The sequence below is a fragment of the Myxine glutinosa genome, chromosome 13, assembly GCF_964187855.1.
Source record: "Myxine glutinosa chromosome 13, kmMyxGlut1.1, whole genome shotgun sequence".
NCBI lineage: Eukaryota > Metazoa > Chordata > Myxini > Myxiniformes > Myxinidae > Myxine > Myxine glutinosa.
In genome coordinates, this window is record NC_136273.1 from 92889403 (window position 1) to 92909191 (window position 19789).

General features: G+C 45.0%; 1 protein-coding gene across 1 annotated transcript in view; it reads right to left on the reverse strand.

The window, feature by feature from the left end:
- The window catches only part of LOC137438406 (adhesion G protein-coupled receptor B3-like), a 413438-nt gene that overhangs the window by 355433 nt on the left and 38216 nt on the right, over positions 1-19789 (reverse strand). The window contains 1 exon segment of the mRNA XM_078767712.1: positions 15534-15698. Coding sequence (XP_078623838.1) covers positions 15534-15698 — 165 coding nt within the window.

Below are 19789 nucleotides of genomic sequence, written 5' to 3' on the forward strand. Positions count from 1 at the left end.
GTCGCCTGGCAAGCATTTCCTCCTCTCTTTTGGACGCCGTTTTCTCCTTCGCAGCAAGCTTTACATCTACTCCAGCCAGCGACCCCCTTCTTCCCTTTTCTCGCTGGGCTAACAAGAAATCCTTGTCTTCTTGTAATACTGACGTATTGGTCAGAGCATCAGCGTGAGCGACATCAAAAAGGGTCTTCAAGCCTGGAAACAAAAGCCGACTCTCTCGCGAGTTGAGTTGGTGACGTTCGTGCTTTGTTCTTTTTCAGAAGACGCCATTCTTCAAATGTCTGCTCAAGCTTGGTTTGGCAGTTTTGATGAGCTCTCATCGGGATTCTAGCTTTCTTCCAAAAGTTAGCTATTTCCGTGATGGTAACATCCGACGATTGTCTTACGGTCTCCTTCAGATCGAGATGGTGATGTAGGAAGAATCCAAGAGCCATACACAATGATGGCAACTTGCTGCCACTTAATTCAGTCACAGAGTCGCCAAGGAGATACAACTTGGTTTGAGATCTTGTTGCTTTTTCCACAGATGACATTTTCAATCAGATATGAATCTGAAAGAAATAGAACATAGCATTAAGAAATTAAGAATCAAGAAAATTCAAACAGTTCTATTAATAACTGAGCAGTGAGCACAATGCCTCAAGCAATTACACAAACATACTGCTGCAACAGTGTTGCAGCTGTTGCTTAGTCAGCATAGTCAGTCCATTGAGTCCAAACAGTAAACAAGTCTGAACATGTCTGGAATATAAATTCATGGAAAATTTGCATTATCAATTTATCAGAAAAACAATGGGATTCGGATGATTGGTTGGATAATAGATATGAACCAGTTGAACCACAATGATTATGCTTCTATAATCTGTGATAATATTATACCATGTTTATACACCCATTGTGTCTGTGATTCTCTGCAAAGCCTGTGATAACTTCGTTTTTATTTTCAAATAGTGTTCTGTGATAATAATAATAATAATAATGCATTTATTTTATATAGCGCTTTTCAGGAAGCCCAAAGACGCTTTGACAGAGTGCAAAACATAACGCATAGCAAAACATAAAGACAATTGCAAAAAAAGAAGAATCAATAGGGAAATATTCAAAGCACAAAGGAGGGAGAAGGAGAGGAGATAGTCAGGGGTTAGATGCTGTGGGTTAAATGTTGAATGCAGTGTTGAACAGGTGGGTCTTGAGTGATGTTTTGAATGTGGTGAGTGAGGAGGAGTCTCTGATGGTGTGAGGTAGCGAGTTCCAGAGGGTGGGAGCAGCGATGGAGAAGGCCCTGTCCCCCCAGGATCTAAATTTGGTCCGGATGGGGGGGGGTCAGGAGGTTGGTACCAGCAGAGCGGAGGTTGCGGGTGGGAGTGTGTCTGGAGAGGAGGTCAGCCAGGTAGGATGGGGCCAGGTTATGGAGGGCTTTGTAGGTCAAGAGGAGGATTTTGTACTGGATTCTCTGGGAGATGGGGAGCCAGTGAAGCTTGTAAAGGACGGGGGTGATGTGGTCACGGGTCCGGGAATGGGTGAGTAGACGGGCAGCGGAGTTCTGAATGTATTGGAGTTTATTGGTGATTGTTGAGGGTGAACCATAAAGGAGGCTATTGCAGTAGTCCAGACGGGAAGTGATGAAGGCGTGGATGAGGGTTTCTGCAGCCACAGAGGAGAGGGATGGACGGAGACGGGCGATGTTTTTCAGGTGGAAGATGGCTGTCTTTGTGATCTGTTTAGTGTATTTGTCGAAGGAGAGGGTTTGGTCAAAGATGATGCCAAGATTCCGGATGTGAGGGGAGGTGGACACTGGGAAACCGTCGATGTTGAGGGCAAAGTTATGGGTGGACTTGGTGAGCGTTTTTGGGCCAATGATGATTATTTCAGATTTATCACAGTTAAGTTTGAGGAAGTTGATTTGAAGCCAGGATTTTATTTCAGTGATGCAGTTTGTCAGGATAGAGTGGGTGGCGGTGGAGATGGACTTGGTGGAGATGAAAAGCTGGATGTCATCGGCGAAGCAGTGGAATTGGAGACCATGACGGCGGATTAAGTGACCGAGGGGGGACAGGTAAAGGATAAAGAGGAGGGGGCCAAGAACTGAACCTTGGGGGACACCTTGGGGGAGGGGAGCAGTGGGGGATTTGCAGTTATTGATGGAGATGAACTGACGTCTGTCAGAGAGGTATGATTTAATCCAAGAGAGGGCAGTGCCGGTAATGTTAAAGGTGGTTTCAAGTCGGGTGAGGAGGATGGTGTGATCGATGGTGTCAAAGGCAGCGCTGAGGTCGAGGAGGATGAGAATGTTGAGGTTGCCAGCATCAGAGGAGAGGAGAAGGTCGTTGGTGATTTTGAGGAGAGCAGTTTCAGTACTGTGGTTGGACCGGAATCCGGATTGGAATGTTTCATACAGGTTATTGGCAGAGAGGTGATGCTTGAGTTGAGTGGCTACAGCGCGTTCCAAAACCTTTGACAGAAAGGGTAGGTTGGAGATGGGTCTGAAGTTATTTAGGGTGTCAGGGTTTAGTCCAGGTTTTTTCAGAATGGGGGTAACAGCAGCAATTTTGAGGGATGGTGGGACGATGCCTGTAGACAGGGAGGAGTTTATTGTTGCAATGATAAGTGGAGAAAGAGCAGGAAGGGAGGCCTTGACAAAGCTGGAGGGGATGGGGTCAAGAGTGCAGGTGGCAGTTTTCATTCCGATGAGGAGTTCAGAGAGGTCAGTAGGGGAGACTGGGGAGAATTGAGACAGGGGATGGCAGGATAAGGGGGGGCAGGTGGTTTGAGGGGGAGCGGGTGCGGCGGTGGTCAAGCTGTTGTAGATGTTTTCAATTTTGCGTTGGAAGAATGAAAGGAAGGAGATGCAGTTGTCTATTGTGAATGACTGGGTGGTGGTGTTCAGGGGGCTGAGGAGTTTGTTTATTGTAGAGAAGAGTGCTTTTGGGTTTCCGGAGCCAGAGTGGATAATTTGAGAGTAGTAGGCGGAGCGGGCGCGGGAGAGGGCATCTTTATAGTGTTGTATGTGGTCCTTGTAGGCCTGGGAGTGAACTGTGAGACCTGGTGGAGATGTGTTTGTAGGTGATATGTGTTGTGATGTGATACATGTGATACAATCAGAGCTCGATGTGATACACCTATGTACAGTGTTTACTTTTAGATTCTATGGTGATAAGCGTTCCCAGGTCAGCGCTACATCTCATTTTAGCATTTATTGTCTAGCAGACTCTAGCTCAACGAACATTTTACTCTTTTATTATAACAGATATTGTGTATGTACAATGTACATATTACTACTGTAATTATTTATTTAATGGAGCACAGAGTTTTATAACTTAAAGGTTTTATCTGTGTTCCCAGTAATTAATTTTACCACAATGATTGCATGTTGTGTGTATGATGATAGGAGAGAGTGTCAATTTACTTAGTAGTTAAAATTGGGTTCTTAATTTATCAACATAATTAATCTATTATCAGTAGTATGCGAAATAAAAGGGCGGCCGCAGCTTTGGGGTATCAGAAATTTTACCATCATTGAGCTACCCCTACATATTGTTCAATTGTGCTCATATTATGCCTGAATTGTTATTTCATATATAGGAACAAATTGAGAGGGTAAGAAGATCATATTTCAAAAGTTCAAAAATAAGCTCCACCCTGATATATATATATATATATATATATATATATATATATATATATATATATATATATATATATATATATATATATACATATATATACATATATACATATATATATATATATACATATATATATATACATATATATATATACATATATATATATATATATATATATATATAAATATAAAAAGTTATCATTTCATAACACACCTGGTCACAAGTGTGTCGTCTCACTAAGTGGGTCTTCAGTCAAAGTCCTCAACATCTTCCCATTTCATATCACTTCCCGTTTCATGCATATATATTGTTGCGGTTTTCAGTCTGTCAAGTGAGTTTAACAAAGGTTAAAGTCTGTCCCCCATAGTTAGTCACACAAGCAACATGTAGCCTCGCAATAGTATAGTTATGTCTTAGTATTTTTGAGCTTAGTTCCCTTCCAGTGTTAATTCTGCGTTGAGTTGGAGCCAGGAAAATAGGCCCTACTGCCACCGATCATCCTACGTCCATAGCCTCAATCCCTTTTGCGTTAACATTGGTTCATATTGGGCGAGTTAACACGAGGCAGGCAGAGGAGTATCGGGGCGGAGTATAGGTGGACTGCAATGACGGTAAGCAATGACAGTAAGCACGAGCCGCCAATCAGAGCTCGAGGGTGGTGGCGGCGACGTGGTGAGAAGAGTCGGGTGAGTTTCAGAAGGTTCGGGGGGCGTACCTATAAGAACCGCTGCGCAAAAGCCCTCGACAGGACTCGCAGAGGAGAGAGAGAGATAAGAGGACTTACAGAGGGAACTTGCCGTGATAGGACTCGCAGAGGAAAGAGAGAGATAAGAGGACTGCTGCCTGATGAACTTGACCATTGCACGAGAACGCGCGCGCTAACCAACACCAAGTGTATTGAAGAAGAGGAGTTGGTCGCTACATATACGCGGGCGCAGCCAGACGCACTTATGATCGAGTATGGTGCATTTTGAGACACGCCAAGGCTGAGTAACCGCCAGCCGCACTAAAGTCCACCCTCTACCGTTTCGCCCCAACATCTGCTTTGTTCGAGAGACGCGCTACGAGTCCCTGCCTTCGCCTACCACCATCTTCACGGGACGTGCCGGGGACCGTGGAGAGCTGGACGAGGACCATCTCTGGACGTGTTGGGGAACACCTGCCCATCTGCAATCCCCTGTGTGAGTGTGAGACGGGCCCGTTGTCCCAGGGATAAGTTAAGACTGCTTAAGGATTGCTCTGTGTCTCTTCGTCCTTGAACTGTAAATACGTGTGGGAATAATTAAACCCTTGTTCTTTCTTTCTGATTCGATCGTTCCTATGGTTTTCTCAATTGACTAAGCATGGCACAAATAGGATCGCTCCAATCGGGTTCCAACTTCTAAGACTGCGTGGACCACGTGTACGCAATCCGCTCGGCGTACTCAAACCACATGTGGTTCGTGCGAGGCTTGTTTCCTCGCTCCCAGGGCAGCGCGGGGACTTAGGTATGAGCGAAAAGTAGTCCCGAAACCCTACGCCGCGTGTGTCCGGGAGGGACGTAATAAGTCTCGGTTCTGCCAGGCCCAGTAAAGGCAAGGGGATTAATCCCCCCTTGATAAGGGGAAGAAGGCCGGCGTAGAGAACCGCAACAATATATATATATATATATTGCTGTGCTTCTAGGAACCGGCCCTAAAAGCAATGGCACCAACATGCATGTCCCTCCGCGTAGTTATTTCCATAATGGAAGGTTATAGTCCCTTCCCCTGACCCCATGGGTTAGAATGTCATTCAATGCATTGGTGAGCATTGGAGGGGTTTTACCCTTTTATCCTCATTTCCTCGGTATTAATTGTTAATCCTATATGAGCTTCCTGGCGCGAGCTATGTAATGCGGGTGCTAATTTGCATATTGTGCCAAAAGCTTGTTCGAATCGCATGCCAGAACCCAACGGCCACACTGATTTACGTACTATGTGTCTATTTTATGTTACGTGGCTTTTACACGATTCCATAAGTACACAACATTTACCAATAAATTAATACACATTTATCATTTATATTTACACTTGGGATGTATTTTTACCATGGATGCGTGCTGCACCTTGGAAGTACAAGGAAGGTAGCGCAGAGAGTACGGGGAAGGTAGCACAATCACTTCCATTCTCTGGACACCATTTACCTCCGAACAAGCATACACAAATTCGCCATTAGCGTCCTGTGGATACATAATCACTCCGTTCACCTGCTACAAATAATGAAGAGCTCCCAAAATTCGCCCCATGGCCTGTGAGCGACACGAGACGCTGATCTATGTTAATCGAGGAGGACCCGTCGCTCAGGCTGACCAGGTGTCCTGTATTTCTTTTCCTCGGATCCAGCCACCCTGCCGTCGTGTGCCACGGTTTGGAGACAGACTGAGCACAAGTAATGAAGGAGACCTCGCGTGAGCAGAGCTAGCTCTTGGGAGAGCGGGGATTGCACCAATCAGCAGGTGTAGTTACACCAAGGGATGTTTTTGATCTACTCTTAAGCCCCACCCCCGCTAAGGGGTTATAAAAGCACCACGGGCGGAGGCTCGGTGCATTGGTTCTTGGCTTTGGTCCTACATTGGCTCAGGTCGGTGTTTGTCCTGTGTGCTTTGCAAGCAGTGACTGAGACTCGAGTGGTGGTATTGCCGTTGGCAGGGTCGAGCTGGGAGCCAAAGCCTTGGGGCGGATTGAGCGAGCGCACTGGTTAGTGCAAAAGCCAAGCCACGTATACACAGTCTGTTTACATGTTTACGCCGTCGGCTTTTTATCTCATCATTCTTTTCTCAGTTGTCTGGATACAAAATCATTCTACTGAACTCACGAGCTCAACAAAGACACAGTTCATCAACTGTCCTTTTCAGGTCATCAACGACTGGTGGCATTCCTGCAGCCTGACTCCTCCAGAGTGACAATTACTGATTACGCACCTTCGCAGTTTCTCTTGCACCACACGCACTTACACGCATGACAACATCCTGCAACTCTACTACTCAACACACCCTAGACACCACAGTATTTCTTCCACTTTGACCACTACCTTTTGCGCTTGGGTTGCAGGAGCTTGACGGTTCAGCCCAGTAAGATAAAACTGCCGACAACCCTCACACTTTCTGTTCTTATCTCCCTCTGCGGATGGTCTGATTGGGTATCCATGTTCTGTACAGCCGGTAGATAAGGCATAGGTTAAGTTCTGCTCTTGTTGTCCATTTTATTTGCTGTGTAAATATCGCTGCACAGCTGTACTCTCCATTGCCTGCGATTTTTTTTTTTTTTTTGTATACAAGATCAAGGCTCGTGAAAGAGCTAACATTAATAGACAAACCGACACACAAAACACAAAAAACAAGGGGAGCGGCAGACAAGATGGGGAGAGAGGGGGAAGGAAACAAACACAACATTTGAGAGCAGGGACATCGGGAGGACTTGGGGGGAGGTGGGAGAGGAATAAAACATATGAACACTGCAAGGACTCTGGGGTGAATTACCGGGGGTAGAAAAGATTAAGGTTTTCGATGGGGGAAGATAAGAGATGGTGGTGAACAGCTGTTTTAAAGACCTGGATGGAGGAGTGGGATTGAAGGGAGTGGGGGAGTTTGTTCCAGAGGCAGGAGAAAAGGGGCATGAAAGAGTGAAGGTGAGCAGAGAGCCTAGACTTTGGCAGTTTAACCATAAGAGGGTTGCAAGCAGATCTTGTGCGACCTGAAGGAATATTGGGGGGACAGAGCACAGAGAGAGCTGGGGGAGCAAGGCCGGAGAGGAGTCGGTAGAAGACAGAAAGACCACCAACCTGCCTGCGGTGAGTGAGTGAAAGGCCCTCGGAGTTGACTACATCGCAGGAGATTCCAATGATTCTGAAAGCTTTGGCCTCAAAAGCGTGAAGCCGAGCAAGGTGTGAGGCAGGAGCACCAGCCCAGAGGGGGGAACAGTATTCCATTGAGCTGTGGATGAAAGCCTTGTATGTGGTGAGGAGCTCAGGTGTGCCAAGGAAGGACTTCGCACGACGGAGGATGCCCAGTCGGCGACTGGCTTTGGAGGCCAGCTTGGAAATGTGGTTTTCCCAAGAAAGATCATGGCAGATAGTGAGACCCAAAAGCTTGAGCGACAGAACTTCTTGGAGAGGATTGTTGAGAAAGTAGATGGGAGGGTTGTCCAGTCGGTCCTTTCGGAGAGACATTGTAAGAGTGTGAGATTTGTCAGGATTGAAAGACATGTTCCACTTGTTTGACCAGTCTGTGATTTTGTCCAGGTCTGCAGAGAGTGAGGAGGCTGCAGACTGCCGATCTGAGGGATGACGAATGGAGCGGCAGATAGTGGAGTCATCAGCAAAGAGATAGAGAGGATTTTCCAGAGAGTCGGAGAGATCATTGATGAAGACCAGAAATAGCACAGGGCCCAGAACACTACCTTGGGAAACTCCAGCCAGAACAGGAAGGGAAGATGAGAGAAATCCATTCAGGGCCACATGTTGCCTACGACCAGAGAGGAAATCCGCAAGCCATGAGTGGAGATTTCCCTGAATACCATAGGAGGTGAGTTTGGTGAGCAGAGCTGGGTGCCAGACCGTATCGAAGGCACGTGATATGTCAAGTGAGACAGCTCTGATTTCCTGTTTGGCAATGAGGACCTCCATCCATTGTTGAGACAGCAGAAGCAACATGTCCAGAGTAGAATGACCTGGTCTGAATCCAAATTGATGATCAGAGATCAAGCCATTGGAGAAGAGGAAGGATTTGATATCTGAAGCAATGATGGATTCCATGACTTTGCTGATAATTGGGAGCAGGCTGATTGGTCTGTAGTTGCAAGGATCTGTTTTTGCACCTTTTTTGTGTAAAGCGGTAATGTTTGCTGATTTCCAAGATGCTTGCAGATGACCTTGAGCAAAAGAGAGGGTGAAAAGAACAGAGAGAGGGTGAGATAGAGCGGCAGAGCAGGATTTTAGGACCCGAGGGCTGATGCCATCTGGTCCAGTTGCAGAATCAGAGTCGAGGTTTGATAAAAACTTCTCCACCATGTCAGGAGAGAAGGACACAGAGTCCAGGAGCAGTTGGGTTCGACTGGGAAAGGTGGGAACAGAGAGAGATGGGTTTGGGACACAAGATTTTGAGGCAAGCACAGAGTTGAGGCATTCGGCTTTGTCACGTGCGGTGTCAACTGTGTAGCCATTTGAGGTAAGGGAGGGGATGGAGGGGATGGAGGGGGAACAAACACCAGAAACGGATTTGACAAGACGCCACCAGGATTTGGAGGAAGGAGACAGGTTTGAGAGTTCAATCTTGAGTGTGGAGAGATAGTGCTTCCTGGCACTCCTGAGGGTAGAAACACACTTGTTTCGAGCTTGGTAGAAGGAACTGAGATTGCCTTCAGTTGGATTTGCCTTCCAAGATGCAAAGGCAAGTTGTTTCAGGGCAACTGCCTCACCACAAGATTCAGTGTACCATGGACGGGAGGAAGGGTAAGACAACTGAAGACGAGATGGGATAAATCTGTGCATGAGAGAGCAGTTTGCTTTGGAAGAATTCCCAGGAAGAATTGATGTCAGAGGCATTAGAGATGGGAGACCAGTCCAGTTGATTGATGGCTGCTTGCAGACCGTGCCAGTCGGCCTGAGTGAAATGCCAGACTCGTCGACGCTGAGGAGGCTCTCTGAGAATGGCCAGAGAGATGTCCATTTTAACAAGCACATGATCAGAAGAACCGATTGGAGCAGAAGAAGAGCAGCAGACATTTGCAGGGAAGTTAGTCATAACCAAGTCCAGAAGAGAAGATACTCCATTGACTGAGATCCGGGTCAGGAAATTGACAGATTGTGTCAGTCCCAATGAGTCGCAGAAGTCCTTTGCTGAGGTGCCATGGCTGGTGAGAGATGAACCCAGACCCAGCCAGCTGGCATGATGACAGTTGAAGTCGCCACATATGAGGAAGAGAGAGTTTGGATGAGTTGATAGAAGTTGGTCCATGTTGTCCGACAGAGAAATGTAAATGGAGTCATCACTGTTTGGAGGACGGTACAGAACACATTTGAACAAAAGGTGGGAGCGGAGAGGAAGCCGTAGCCAGAGGTACTCCTGTGGGTGGGGTGGAGAGAGGGCAGTGCAGGGAGAGTGAGGAAGAGAGTTTTTGATAAAGATAGCCACCCCACCACCAGGACGAGGCTCAGGTCTATCGTACCGGAGGAGGGAGTAACCAGGAAGAGATATTAAGGAATCAGAGACATCTTGAAGGAGGAAAGTTTCTGTTGAGCAGATCAAGTCTGGATTGCTTGTACATTTTGAATTGCATTCCCCCTCACACAATTTGATTACCCTGCTATACATTAAAGTCCTTGAGTTCTGTCCCCCTTTCATGATCCCGCATTCCACATTTTACACCATTGGTTCTTGTAATAATAAATGCCTCTTCTTAAACGTCCGTTTGAATCTGTCCATGCTCGTCATTTCCCTATTGATCCAGTGTTGTTGGCACATAAGGTTAGACTGGGAGGTTATAATTACCCAATTGATTGGCTCATCCAGTCCGACATGCACCAGCTGTTGTTCGGCTGCCCTAATTAAGATCCAATTAAGATAAGATTGGTGCATAGCCGAGGGCACATCCCCCCATTGGAAAGCCATGTGGTGCAGGGTATGGTTGTGAGACAGGGAACCCTGGGACCACATGGTAGACCAATTGGCACTCGCAGTTGCCGATCAACCCGCCGTGATACGAAGTTATCCGTGATCGGTGGCCTCAGGCCCAGTAAGTTTGAGGGGAACCGACGTCCCCCTCGTCGTTACAGCCACGGGTTTCAGGTGTACAATATATATATATATATATATATATATATATATATATATATATATATATATATATATATATATATATATATAATGTATATTTGCAATACTATCTCTGCCAGGAGAGATGATAATAGACAGCGGATGGCAAGGGTGCAAACTGCAGAAACAGCAGAGGTTATCTCTGCCAGGAGAGATGATATTTACCAGTGGATGACAAGGGTGTGGGCTGCAGAAACAGCAGAGGTTATCTCTGCCAGGAAAGATGATATTTACCAGTGGATGACAAGGGTGTGGGCTGCAGAAACAGCAGAGGTTATCTCTGCCAGGAGAGATGATATTTACCAGTGGATGACAAGGGTGTGGGCTGCAAAAACAGCAGAGGTTATCTCTGCCAGGAAAGATGATATTTGCCAGTGGATGACAAGGGTGTGGGCTGTAGAAACAGCAGAGGTTATCTCTGCCAGGAGAGATGATATTTACCAGTGGATGACAAGGGTGTGGGCTGCAAAAACAGCAGAGGTTATCTCTGCCAGGAAAGATGATATTTGCCAGAGGATGGCGAGGGTGTGGGCTACAGAAACATCAGCGGTTATCTCTGCCAGAAAAGATGATAATTGCCAGTGGATGACAAGGGTGTGGGCTGTAGAAACAGCAGAGGTTATCTCTGCCATGAGTGATAACAATTTCCAGCGGATGGCAAGGGTGTGGGCTGCAGAAACAGCAGAGGTTATCTCTGCCAGGAGAGAATATATTTGCCAGCAGATGACAAGGGGGACAATTTCTTACTGTTCACAACGTTTTGACTTTGCTGCTCTATTCAAAAATGGTCACCCAGGTGTGTGTGTGTGTGTGTGTGTGTGTGTGTGTGTGTGTGTGTGTGTGTGTGTGTGTGTGTGTGTGTGTGTGTGTGTGTTCTGATTTACTGGCCACACCATCTGAACAACTGGTCTCTAAATTGGCAACAAGTGTCCCCATTCTTCCAGGATGGTTTTGTAATTTTACCTCCCCCCCCCCCCAACCCCAACACCCCAAGCCTCCAATAACCCCACCCTTTACCATCCTCACCCCCAAAATCATGTTCACCTGAGCGTCCAGGTATCTCCACAACTCCACTTTCTACCCTCACATTCCCTCCCCTTCCTCTCACCAACCTCCTCCACATTTCCCCCAATCCCACCCACTCTCCCTCACACCCCTAGATACACAGATTTTTTCCCAGGCATAGAACAGTTATCTCACCGAGTATGTGTGTGTGTGTGTGTGTGTGTGTGTGTGTGTGTGTGTGTGTGTGTGTGTGTGTGTGTGTGTGTGTGTGTGTGTATATATATATAATTTTTATTTTTTATTTATCCAAAGAAGCCCACTGGCCCTATGACATGATGCTGACGTCATGTGCATAAATTATACCAACACATCACCTCCAAACTCAGAAGCATCACTATGGTACTCAAGTCTTTGCAGACTGAGATGAAAGCTCCATGGCCACGAATAGACGAAGGCCGAGATATCGATCTTGATTTGACCCTTGTTGTAGGTTCATCAGGAACAACATACTAAAAACGATCAGCAGTTATATACTTACTTCCGTTTCAGTCTCCGGAATAACTTGGCTCGGATCATTACTGTGACTCAATTTAGAAAATACACATCTGATTTAAATGACTGGGGCTAAGCTCTGCATTTGTATCTCTCTACTCCCAGGAATGACAGCCAAACACAAGCAAATAATATGCAACATTGCCAGAGTACTCGACGTAGCATTTTGACTTTTTCTGATGAAGCATTATAGGATCAGTCATTAACATTCACAAGCAACATGACCTTGAAACTGGTAAAATAAGGGTGAGCAGAAACCTCTCATTCCCAAGTGTGTTTTGAGCTTCAAGGACAAGAAGTGTGGTTGAAGCTCTGTCATCCATACTATATTGCCAAAAGCCCTTTATAGCTTGCCTATGCATATTTTCCCCACTGTATATTGGAATTTGCTTCATGAAGGTATGTATTTGTGACATTTTGCCCAAAGCTGAAGAAATGGCTTCCTGGTAATATATCAGTATAGGCCTTCAAACAGAGGCTCCTGAAAAGACTCAGGGCCCAGGCCGCCTCACGTCTCCCACTCCCATTGAAGCATTTAGCACATTGGCACGTGTATTAAAAATAGGCCAATCGTTATAAAGTTGCCTATCATAGCCAAGGGGTTAAAATAGATTTGGGGGAAAACCAGAAAATCGGGAAACCAGAAAACATCTGAAAATGCAAAGTCCGTCCGCGTCCGTTTGCATTCAGACGTCTTCTTGCATAAGCTAAACATGACGAAAACAGTTTAAAAGATACAAAATGAAAATTGACGATTTTATGCAGCCTCGACCTTTGAGCTTTTGACCTAAAAGGAAAAATCAGCTTCTGGCTTTTGATTAGTGAACCAATTCAGTGATCTGATGTGCAAATTCTTTAAATTTCAGGTCAATTGGGTGAAAATGTATGGTTTATGCAACCTTGACCTTTTGACCTTTTGACAAAATGATTAATTTGCCTTCTCCATATCTTTTTATTGTAACTAGTGACGTACCCGTGCGGAGGCCAGAGGCAGACAATGCAGAAACGGCGAATGCTAAAGTATGAAACCAATAAATTCCACATTCCTGTAGCACCTTCAGTTGCATGTCAGACATGGACAGCAAGTTCATGAAGGACTTCCATGAAAAACGTACCCGTTCGCAAACAAACGGGTACGATTGTTCCATTCCCAGTCAATGGCGAATCTGCATATGGCGATCCGCGAGTTCACGTTTAGAAAGTAGAAACCGTCACGGCATTCCGTCATTCACTTGAACTCGATATCTCTTTTTTTCATTCCAAACAGCATAACTCCAATCACAAATTAAATAACATTAATGTAAAAAATAAACTTTCAACAACATTCGTGACATAAACAAATATTTAAACCTGATGTGGAGTTCCGTACGGTTGGGTGAACACAATTACGAATTCAAAATCGTAATTGTATTCACTCAATTCCAATCATCAATTGATACTTTAACAAAATTATTAACACGATTAACGTTTAACGATTTAACATGACGATTGAATGACGGTTGTATTGGGATATTATCAAACCGCACATTGCCATCATCTGTCCACTTCCGTATTCGCGGCAGGTTCATAATTCTCATCAAAATCTAAACAGTATTTGTAGAATTTCAATAAAAGCCACATCACTGTTCATATCGGTAAATATTATTCCATCGTGTTTGGAAAAACTGGAAAATTGGAAAATTGGGAAAACAATATAGCCTATTTTACTCCAGGAGGTCCCAGGATTACCCACCCAAAATAGTGTTGCGATCGGTTCAGCCGTTTTTGCGGTACCTTCGAACGGACGGATGGACATTTGGTGAATTATAGTAAGATATGCGACGAAAACGTCTTCTTCTTCTTAAAATAAAATGAACACCCTCTTAATTACGTTTAGACTGCTGAGACCCCTCAGACCTTTGATGACCCTTTAATTCCCCCAAGACCCTGAAGACCACCAAGACCCCAAAAGACCCAAAATACCCTTAAAGACCCCAACGACTCTGAAAACCCAAAACACCCCAAAGACCCAAAATACCCTTGAAGGCCCTGAGCCTCAAAAAGACCCTGAAGACCCAAATGGTCCCAAAGACCCCAAATAACCAAAATACCCCGAAGACCCAAAAGACCCAAAACACCCCAAAGACCCAAAAGACCCAAAACACCCCAAAGACCCAAAACATCCCAAAGACCCAAAACATCCCAAAGACCCAGAACACCCAAAAGACCCTGAACACCCAAAAGACCCCGAGCACCCAAAAGACCCCGAACACCCAAAAGACTCCGAACACCCAAAAGACCCAGAAGACCCGAAGACCCCAAAGACCCTTTAGACCCAAAATACCCTTAAATACCCCGACTAACCAAAATACCCCAAAGACTCTTAAAGACTCAGAGGAAACAAAAGACCCTTAAGACCCAAAAGCCCCTGAAGACACTGAAGACCCAAAGGATCACAAAGACCCCAAATATCTAAAACACCCCAAAGACCCAAAATACCCTTAAAGGCCCAGAGGATCCAAAATACCCTGAAGACCCAAATGGCCCTGAAGACCCAAAACACCATGAAGACCCAAAAGACACCGAAATGGTCAAAGATGTCTATCCCTCTGAAATGACGTGTGGTGAGGCACACGGAACGCACCGAGTCACGCTAGTTATTATAATAGTGATTTGTTAAAAAAATTTATGACAAAACTCAAATGGTTGAGCAGCCTCAACAATTGTGTGTGTGTAAAAAGTTACGGCACGGACACGGACATACACACGCATACACAGACACACAGAAGTGATTGCAAAACCCCATCTTCTGCTGTGCAAGGGATGGGCTAACGAACAACAGGGGCAAGTGCCCAGTGACACCACTGCCTTCACATATGAGCCTGATAATGCGCTTTACAATCTGCTGTGTCTGGTATAAGTTTGTTAGACGATAAAAAAACATTGAAGACGTGCAGTGTCCAACCCTGAGGCCTGACTTAAACCCATTGGAAGCACTCAGAGGCATCTTGCAATGCTTTCGGTCACAATCGACCACTGCAAGTAAACTAATAATCTGTTTGCTATGGGCTGCCTCATGACAATAATCTTATCAGACAAGCACTGTGGCTTTTATGAGAGGTAGCTGTAGGAACAACCGAGGAAGCATCATTCACTATTCACAAGTCCCATCAATGACAGCAGTAGGACTTTGCGCTCCAGCACCAGGTCCGAATTCCCTGTTTTGGGATTGCCTGTATATTTGCACTTTATGCAGTTGGTGGAACAACATGCACATGCATCGGGTCTAAATGACCTCCGCCTTTGTCAAAATTTCCTTGTATTTCAATTCCTGAAAGTCCTAGTAGTGTCCATCTTGTTTATCCAGTGAACTACTCCCCAGCCCTCTGCCTTCCACAGATCTCCCGATGTCCCTGTTCCCTACTGTTGTTGTGCTTCCCTCTCTCCCCCTCTTGTCTCCCGCTCCCTTTATTATATGTTCTATGTGTTAGCTCTTACATGAGCCTCGACTTTGTATACAAAAACAAAATGGCTGTACTTACCAGAACAACTGGATGAACCGCAATGCCTCCAATTCCTGGAAAGACCGAGGCAGGCAACGTGCCCCCCACATTGAAAACTGCAACTCGGTAGAAGCTCTTTCCTCCCCAACAGACATTGTGATAGGCATGGACAACAGGAGGACCACGATCTCCACGTTGGTAGTCCTGGTAACAGATGTACAAGATAGCAGTCAAGGGAAAGGTAATCAACGAGACAAACCCATGATTCCAATAGTCTTCCACGCGCATTTTTTGGAATGTTCGGATTATTACATTATGTGATACGCTTTTATCAGTACTTTATATTCTTCCTATAATGTGAGATATTCATCGTTTGTTCAACATGAAGTTAGAAGATCAAAGCGATAGGACGCAGCAACATATGCTGAAGAGCATCTTAAAAGAGGAGCCCACTGTGTGTTGGCAACCTGGGGCACTACTTGTTCATTTCTGCCCGAATACATCAGTAATGAGAACGACACTCGGTGGAGAGCATACCTCCGCCAGGTAGAACAGTTTACGTTTTGTAGCCCACTGATAGTCCGGATCTGCATCCGGACCTGAAACAAAATATAATCGGCTTGTTATTGACACCTTGCAAACTCATCCACCGAGTTTCGCCCGAATCCGTTCACAACCTTTTTGAGATATCCTGTTCACAGACAGACAAACAGACAAACAAACAGCCAGGGATGAAAAAACATAACCTCTGCTCTCCTTCGGTGGCGGAGGTAACAAGAAAGAGCCATCAGACGTTGCAGACCTTCGCCAGGACTTGGTTTGTGTGACAAATAAATGGAAGGATATACTAAATGAAAGGTCGTTGATTAAAAATGAAAGGTCTAAATGGTCTGGTTGTAAATGTGTAAAGGTCAAATGTCTGAAAAGTTGTAAAGGTCAAATGGTCTGAAGGTCGAAAGATTGAAAGGTCTGTAAAGGTCTAAATGGGTCTAACAGGTTGAATACTCAAAAGTGCACAAAGGGTCTTAAAATGGCGAACAGATCTAAAGGTTGTAATTCAAGGTCTAAAGGGTCGGAATTGTCTGTAGGGGTCTAAATGGTCTTAAAACGTCTAAAAAGGGTCTAAAGTTCAAAGGGTCTACAGTATATTAATAGGTTATGAACGTTTTGAAGGTCGAAAGGGTATAAAGGAGTCTAAGGTTTTCCTAAATATTTCCCTATTGATTCTTGTCTTTTTGCAATTGTTGTTTTCATGTATTGTTATGCATTATGTTTTCCACTCTGTCAAAGCGCCTTTGGGCTTCTGGAAAAGCGCTATACAAAATAAATGAATTATTATTATTATTATTATAAGGTTCTTTGGGGTTCTAAAGGGTCTAAGAGGATCACAAAGGTCTTAGGTCTAAAGGTCCTAAAGGGTGTAACAGGGTATATAGGGTCTTATGGGTCTCAGGGGTGTACAGGATCTCTGTGTCTCTCCCCCACCCCTCTCTGTCTCTCCCACCCTTCTCTCTCCTCCACCCTTTATCCCTCCCTTCTGCATTCCTCCTCCCCTCCCTCTCCCATTTTCTCCTCCTCACCCTCCCCTTTCCTTCCCCTGCCCTCTGCTCTCCCCCCTCCCATTAATATCCCTCATTGCCCGGCTATGCCGGGTACCTTTGCTAGTAATAATAATAATAAAAGCGAATGTGTGTCAGTCAGTCAACAGTTAGTGTGTGTGTGTCTCCTCCATTAGTCCAAAACCATGAAACCGTGCGACCCAAAACTTTTCGTGCATACTAAGACAAATCCAAGGAAGTGAATGAATGAAGATTGTGTGTTTTGGTAAATGCAAACACCCCTTTTGAAGATAATTAACGGGTTTAATAAATTAAAACAAAAGCAGGCTTTATCCGTGGTCAGCTCGCTATCCCTTGCAGGGGTCTTAACCCTCTGGAGTCTACTATTAAACCATTACACACACATCGAATCCAGGAGGCAGTAAATTTGAATGCGGTTAAAGCCGCTAAATTCGGCTTGTAGACATTTCGGCGCATGCGTGAAGCCGATAGAATCGGCTTGTAGACTCCAGAGGGTTAAGCATTGTTTCGGCCTGCTCAAAAATGCCTTGCCTTGGAACAGGCGGAAACGGTTTCTGCACAATTATGCAGTCAAAATTTCGGTTGAACGCATTTCCTCACTCACTTCATCAAATGCCTGATCTTCATACCTTCGAATCACTGTATACATCGCTATTGTAGGTGCCAAAGTTTTCAATTTAGGAGATTGGAGCTGTCATGCTTTTTATGATGAAATTTTCCACAATGGCCCCTCACGGACTAATTGAAATATATAATCAAAATCTGTGTTCTGATTTAAGGATCACAGCTGGTGGACTAAATTATCTGCAAAATCTGGAGTGAAATCTAAAAAATATAAGAAAAAAGTTGAGCTACATTCAAAGAACACCGCCTCCATGCCAAATAAATAAATAACATATCCTCCAGAATGTGATTTGCCAGGGCACCCGGCGATGATGCGTGCGACACATGAGACGGTATTGGGAGGGAGAAAAAACAACAACAAAAAAACACCTTTAGAGGCCTTTTTCACCACAAAGCGGGGGTTGGCCTTTTTCGGGCACCGTGGTTGTTGTTGTTTTTGTTGGTCCCCTTTTTGAAGCAATGTTTTACGGCCGGATGCCCTTCCTGCCGCCAACCCTGTTTGTCGCCTTTTACGACAAACAGGGAATTACCAGTGAACTGGTACTCAATTAGCCGACCTCGGAAGGATGACAGGCTGAGTCAACCCCCCTGGCGTTAATTCAGCGATCGACCGGGATTCGAACCCAGGATCCTAAGCTGGCACCCAAGCCGCTAAAGCAACACCAGGTATTGGGAGGGAGAGGGGTACAATAATTGATTGGGTATTTAAATAACTAAATAATAATCGTAAAGTAATTAATTTCTTATTCAAATGGCTATTGGCATACCTAAACCACCACTGTCCATCCAAATATGTAACTTTGTCAAAAATAATGAAAGAAGTAATTCATTGCAAAATTAGATAATTAATCAATTCATTTATTAATCAATAAATCAAAAATACCCTTCATAGCCAAATCACTTGGTCTTTGTCAAGTCCAAATATCAGCTTCTTTGCTCAAAAGGTGCCCGAGATATTGCCCAGATGGGAAAGAAAATAAATTAGTAATTAATAAATCGATAACAATTAAGTAATTAATCAAAACATAAAAAATACAGTTTTGGCCACACCCCTATTCCATCATTGTGCCCATATTTCAGTTATTTCAGATGGCCGAGATATCAACCGGACAAACAAAAAAGAAAGGAAGCAAGAAAACAAACGGAGTGAAAACTGAGCACCCCCTTTTGGCGAGCGCACGGCGATGACGTCATGCAGCGCGTGGAGATGGAATAGGGAGCGGCCGAGTACAATGAGCGATTCGTATAACTAAGGGTGTATTTATGTAAGCAAAGCTGTCATCCCTCCTCCTGTCCTGTCATATTAATTCATACCTCCAGAGAATAGGGTGTCCCTCTACTGAGGCCTGAGATGCTCGTGATTAATATTTGAAATCTTTAATTATAAAAACTGTCCTTTTGACAGCATTTTGTATGTTTACTGTATGATATCAGGATATCCAGTGGTGTGTTCAGATACCCAGCAGCTGGCTAGTGCTTGCCAAGCCAGACGTTCCTTATCAACGTTTTTGAATGGAGTGCTTGTCACTTGGTGAGCGCTTTATAAGAAACTTGGTACCTAAACACAGCCCAGATTATTTACATGGCGACGAGGATAAACATCAACACCATGACTTATTTCGGCCATATCGATGAATTCGTCCCCCAGGGGGCATATTTCGACACGAGATGTGGCAACGACGAAATGGGGGTTGGTAGGAATCGAAAGCGGGTGTTATTTTAATGATTTATTTTCCCCAAAAGTGGTTAAAAACGATGTATTCACTGACGGTGACTAGGAGGACGTGGGAGGAGGAAGGGGAAGGGGTGGAAGTATGGAGGGAAGGGGTGGGGATGGGGGAAAGAGTGAAAGGGGTGGACGTACGGAAGGAAGGGGCGTGGAGGAAGGAAGGGAAGGGTCAAAATCTTGTGTCCCGAACCCATCTCTCTCTGTACCCACCTTTCCCAGTCGAACCCAGCTGCTCCTGGACTGTGTGTCCTCTCCTGACAAGGTTGAGAAGTTTTTGTCAAACCTCGACTCTGATTCTGCAACTGGACCAGACGGCATCAGGCCACAGGTCATAAAATCCTGCTCTGCCGCTCGATCTCACC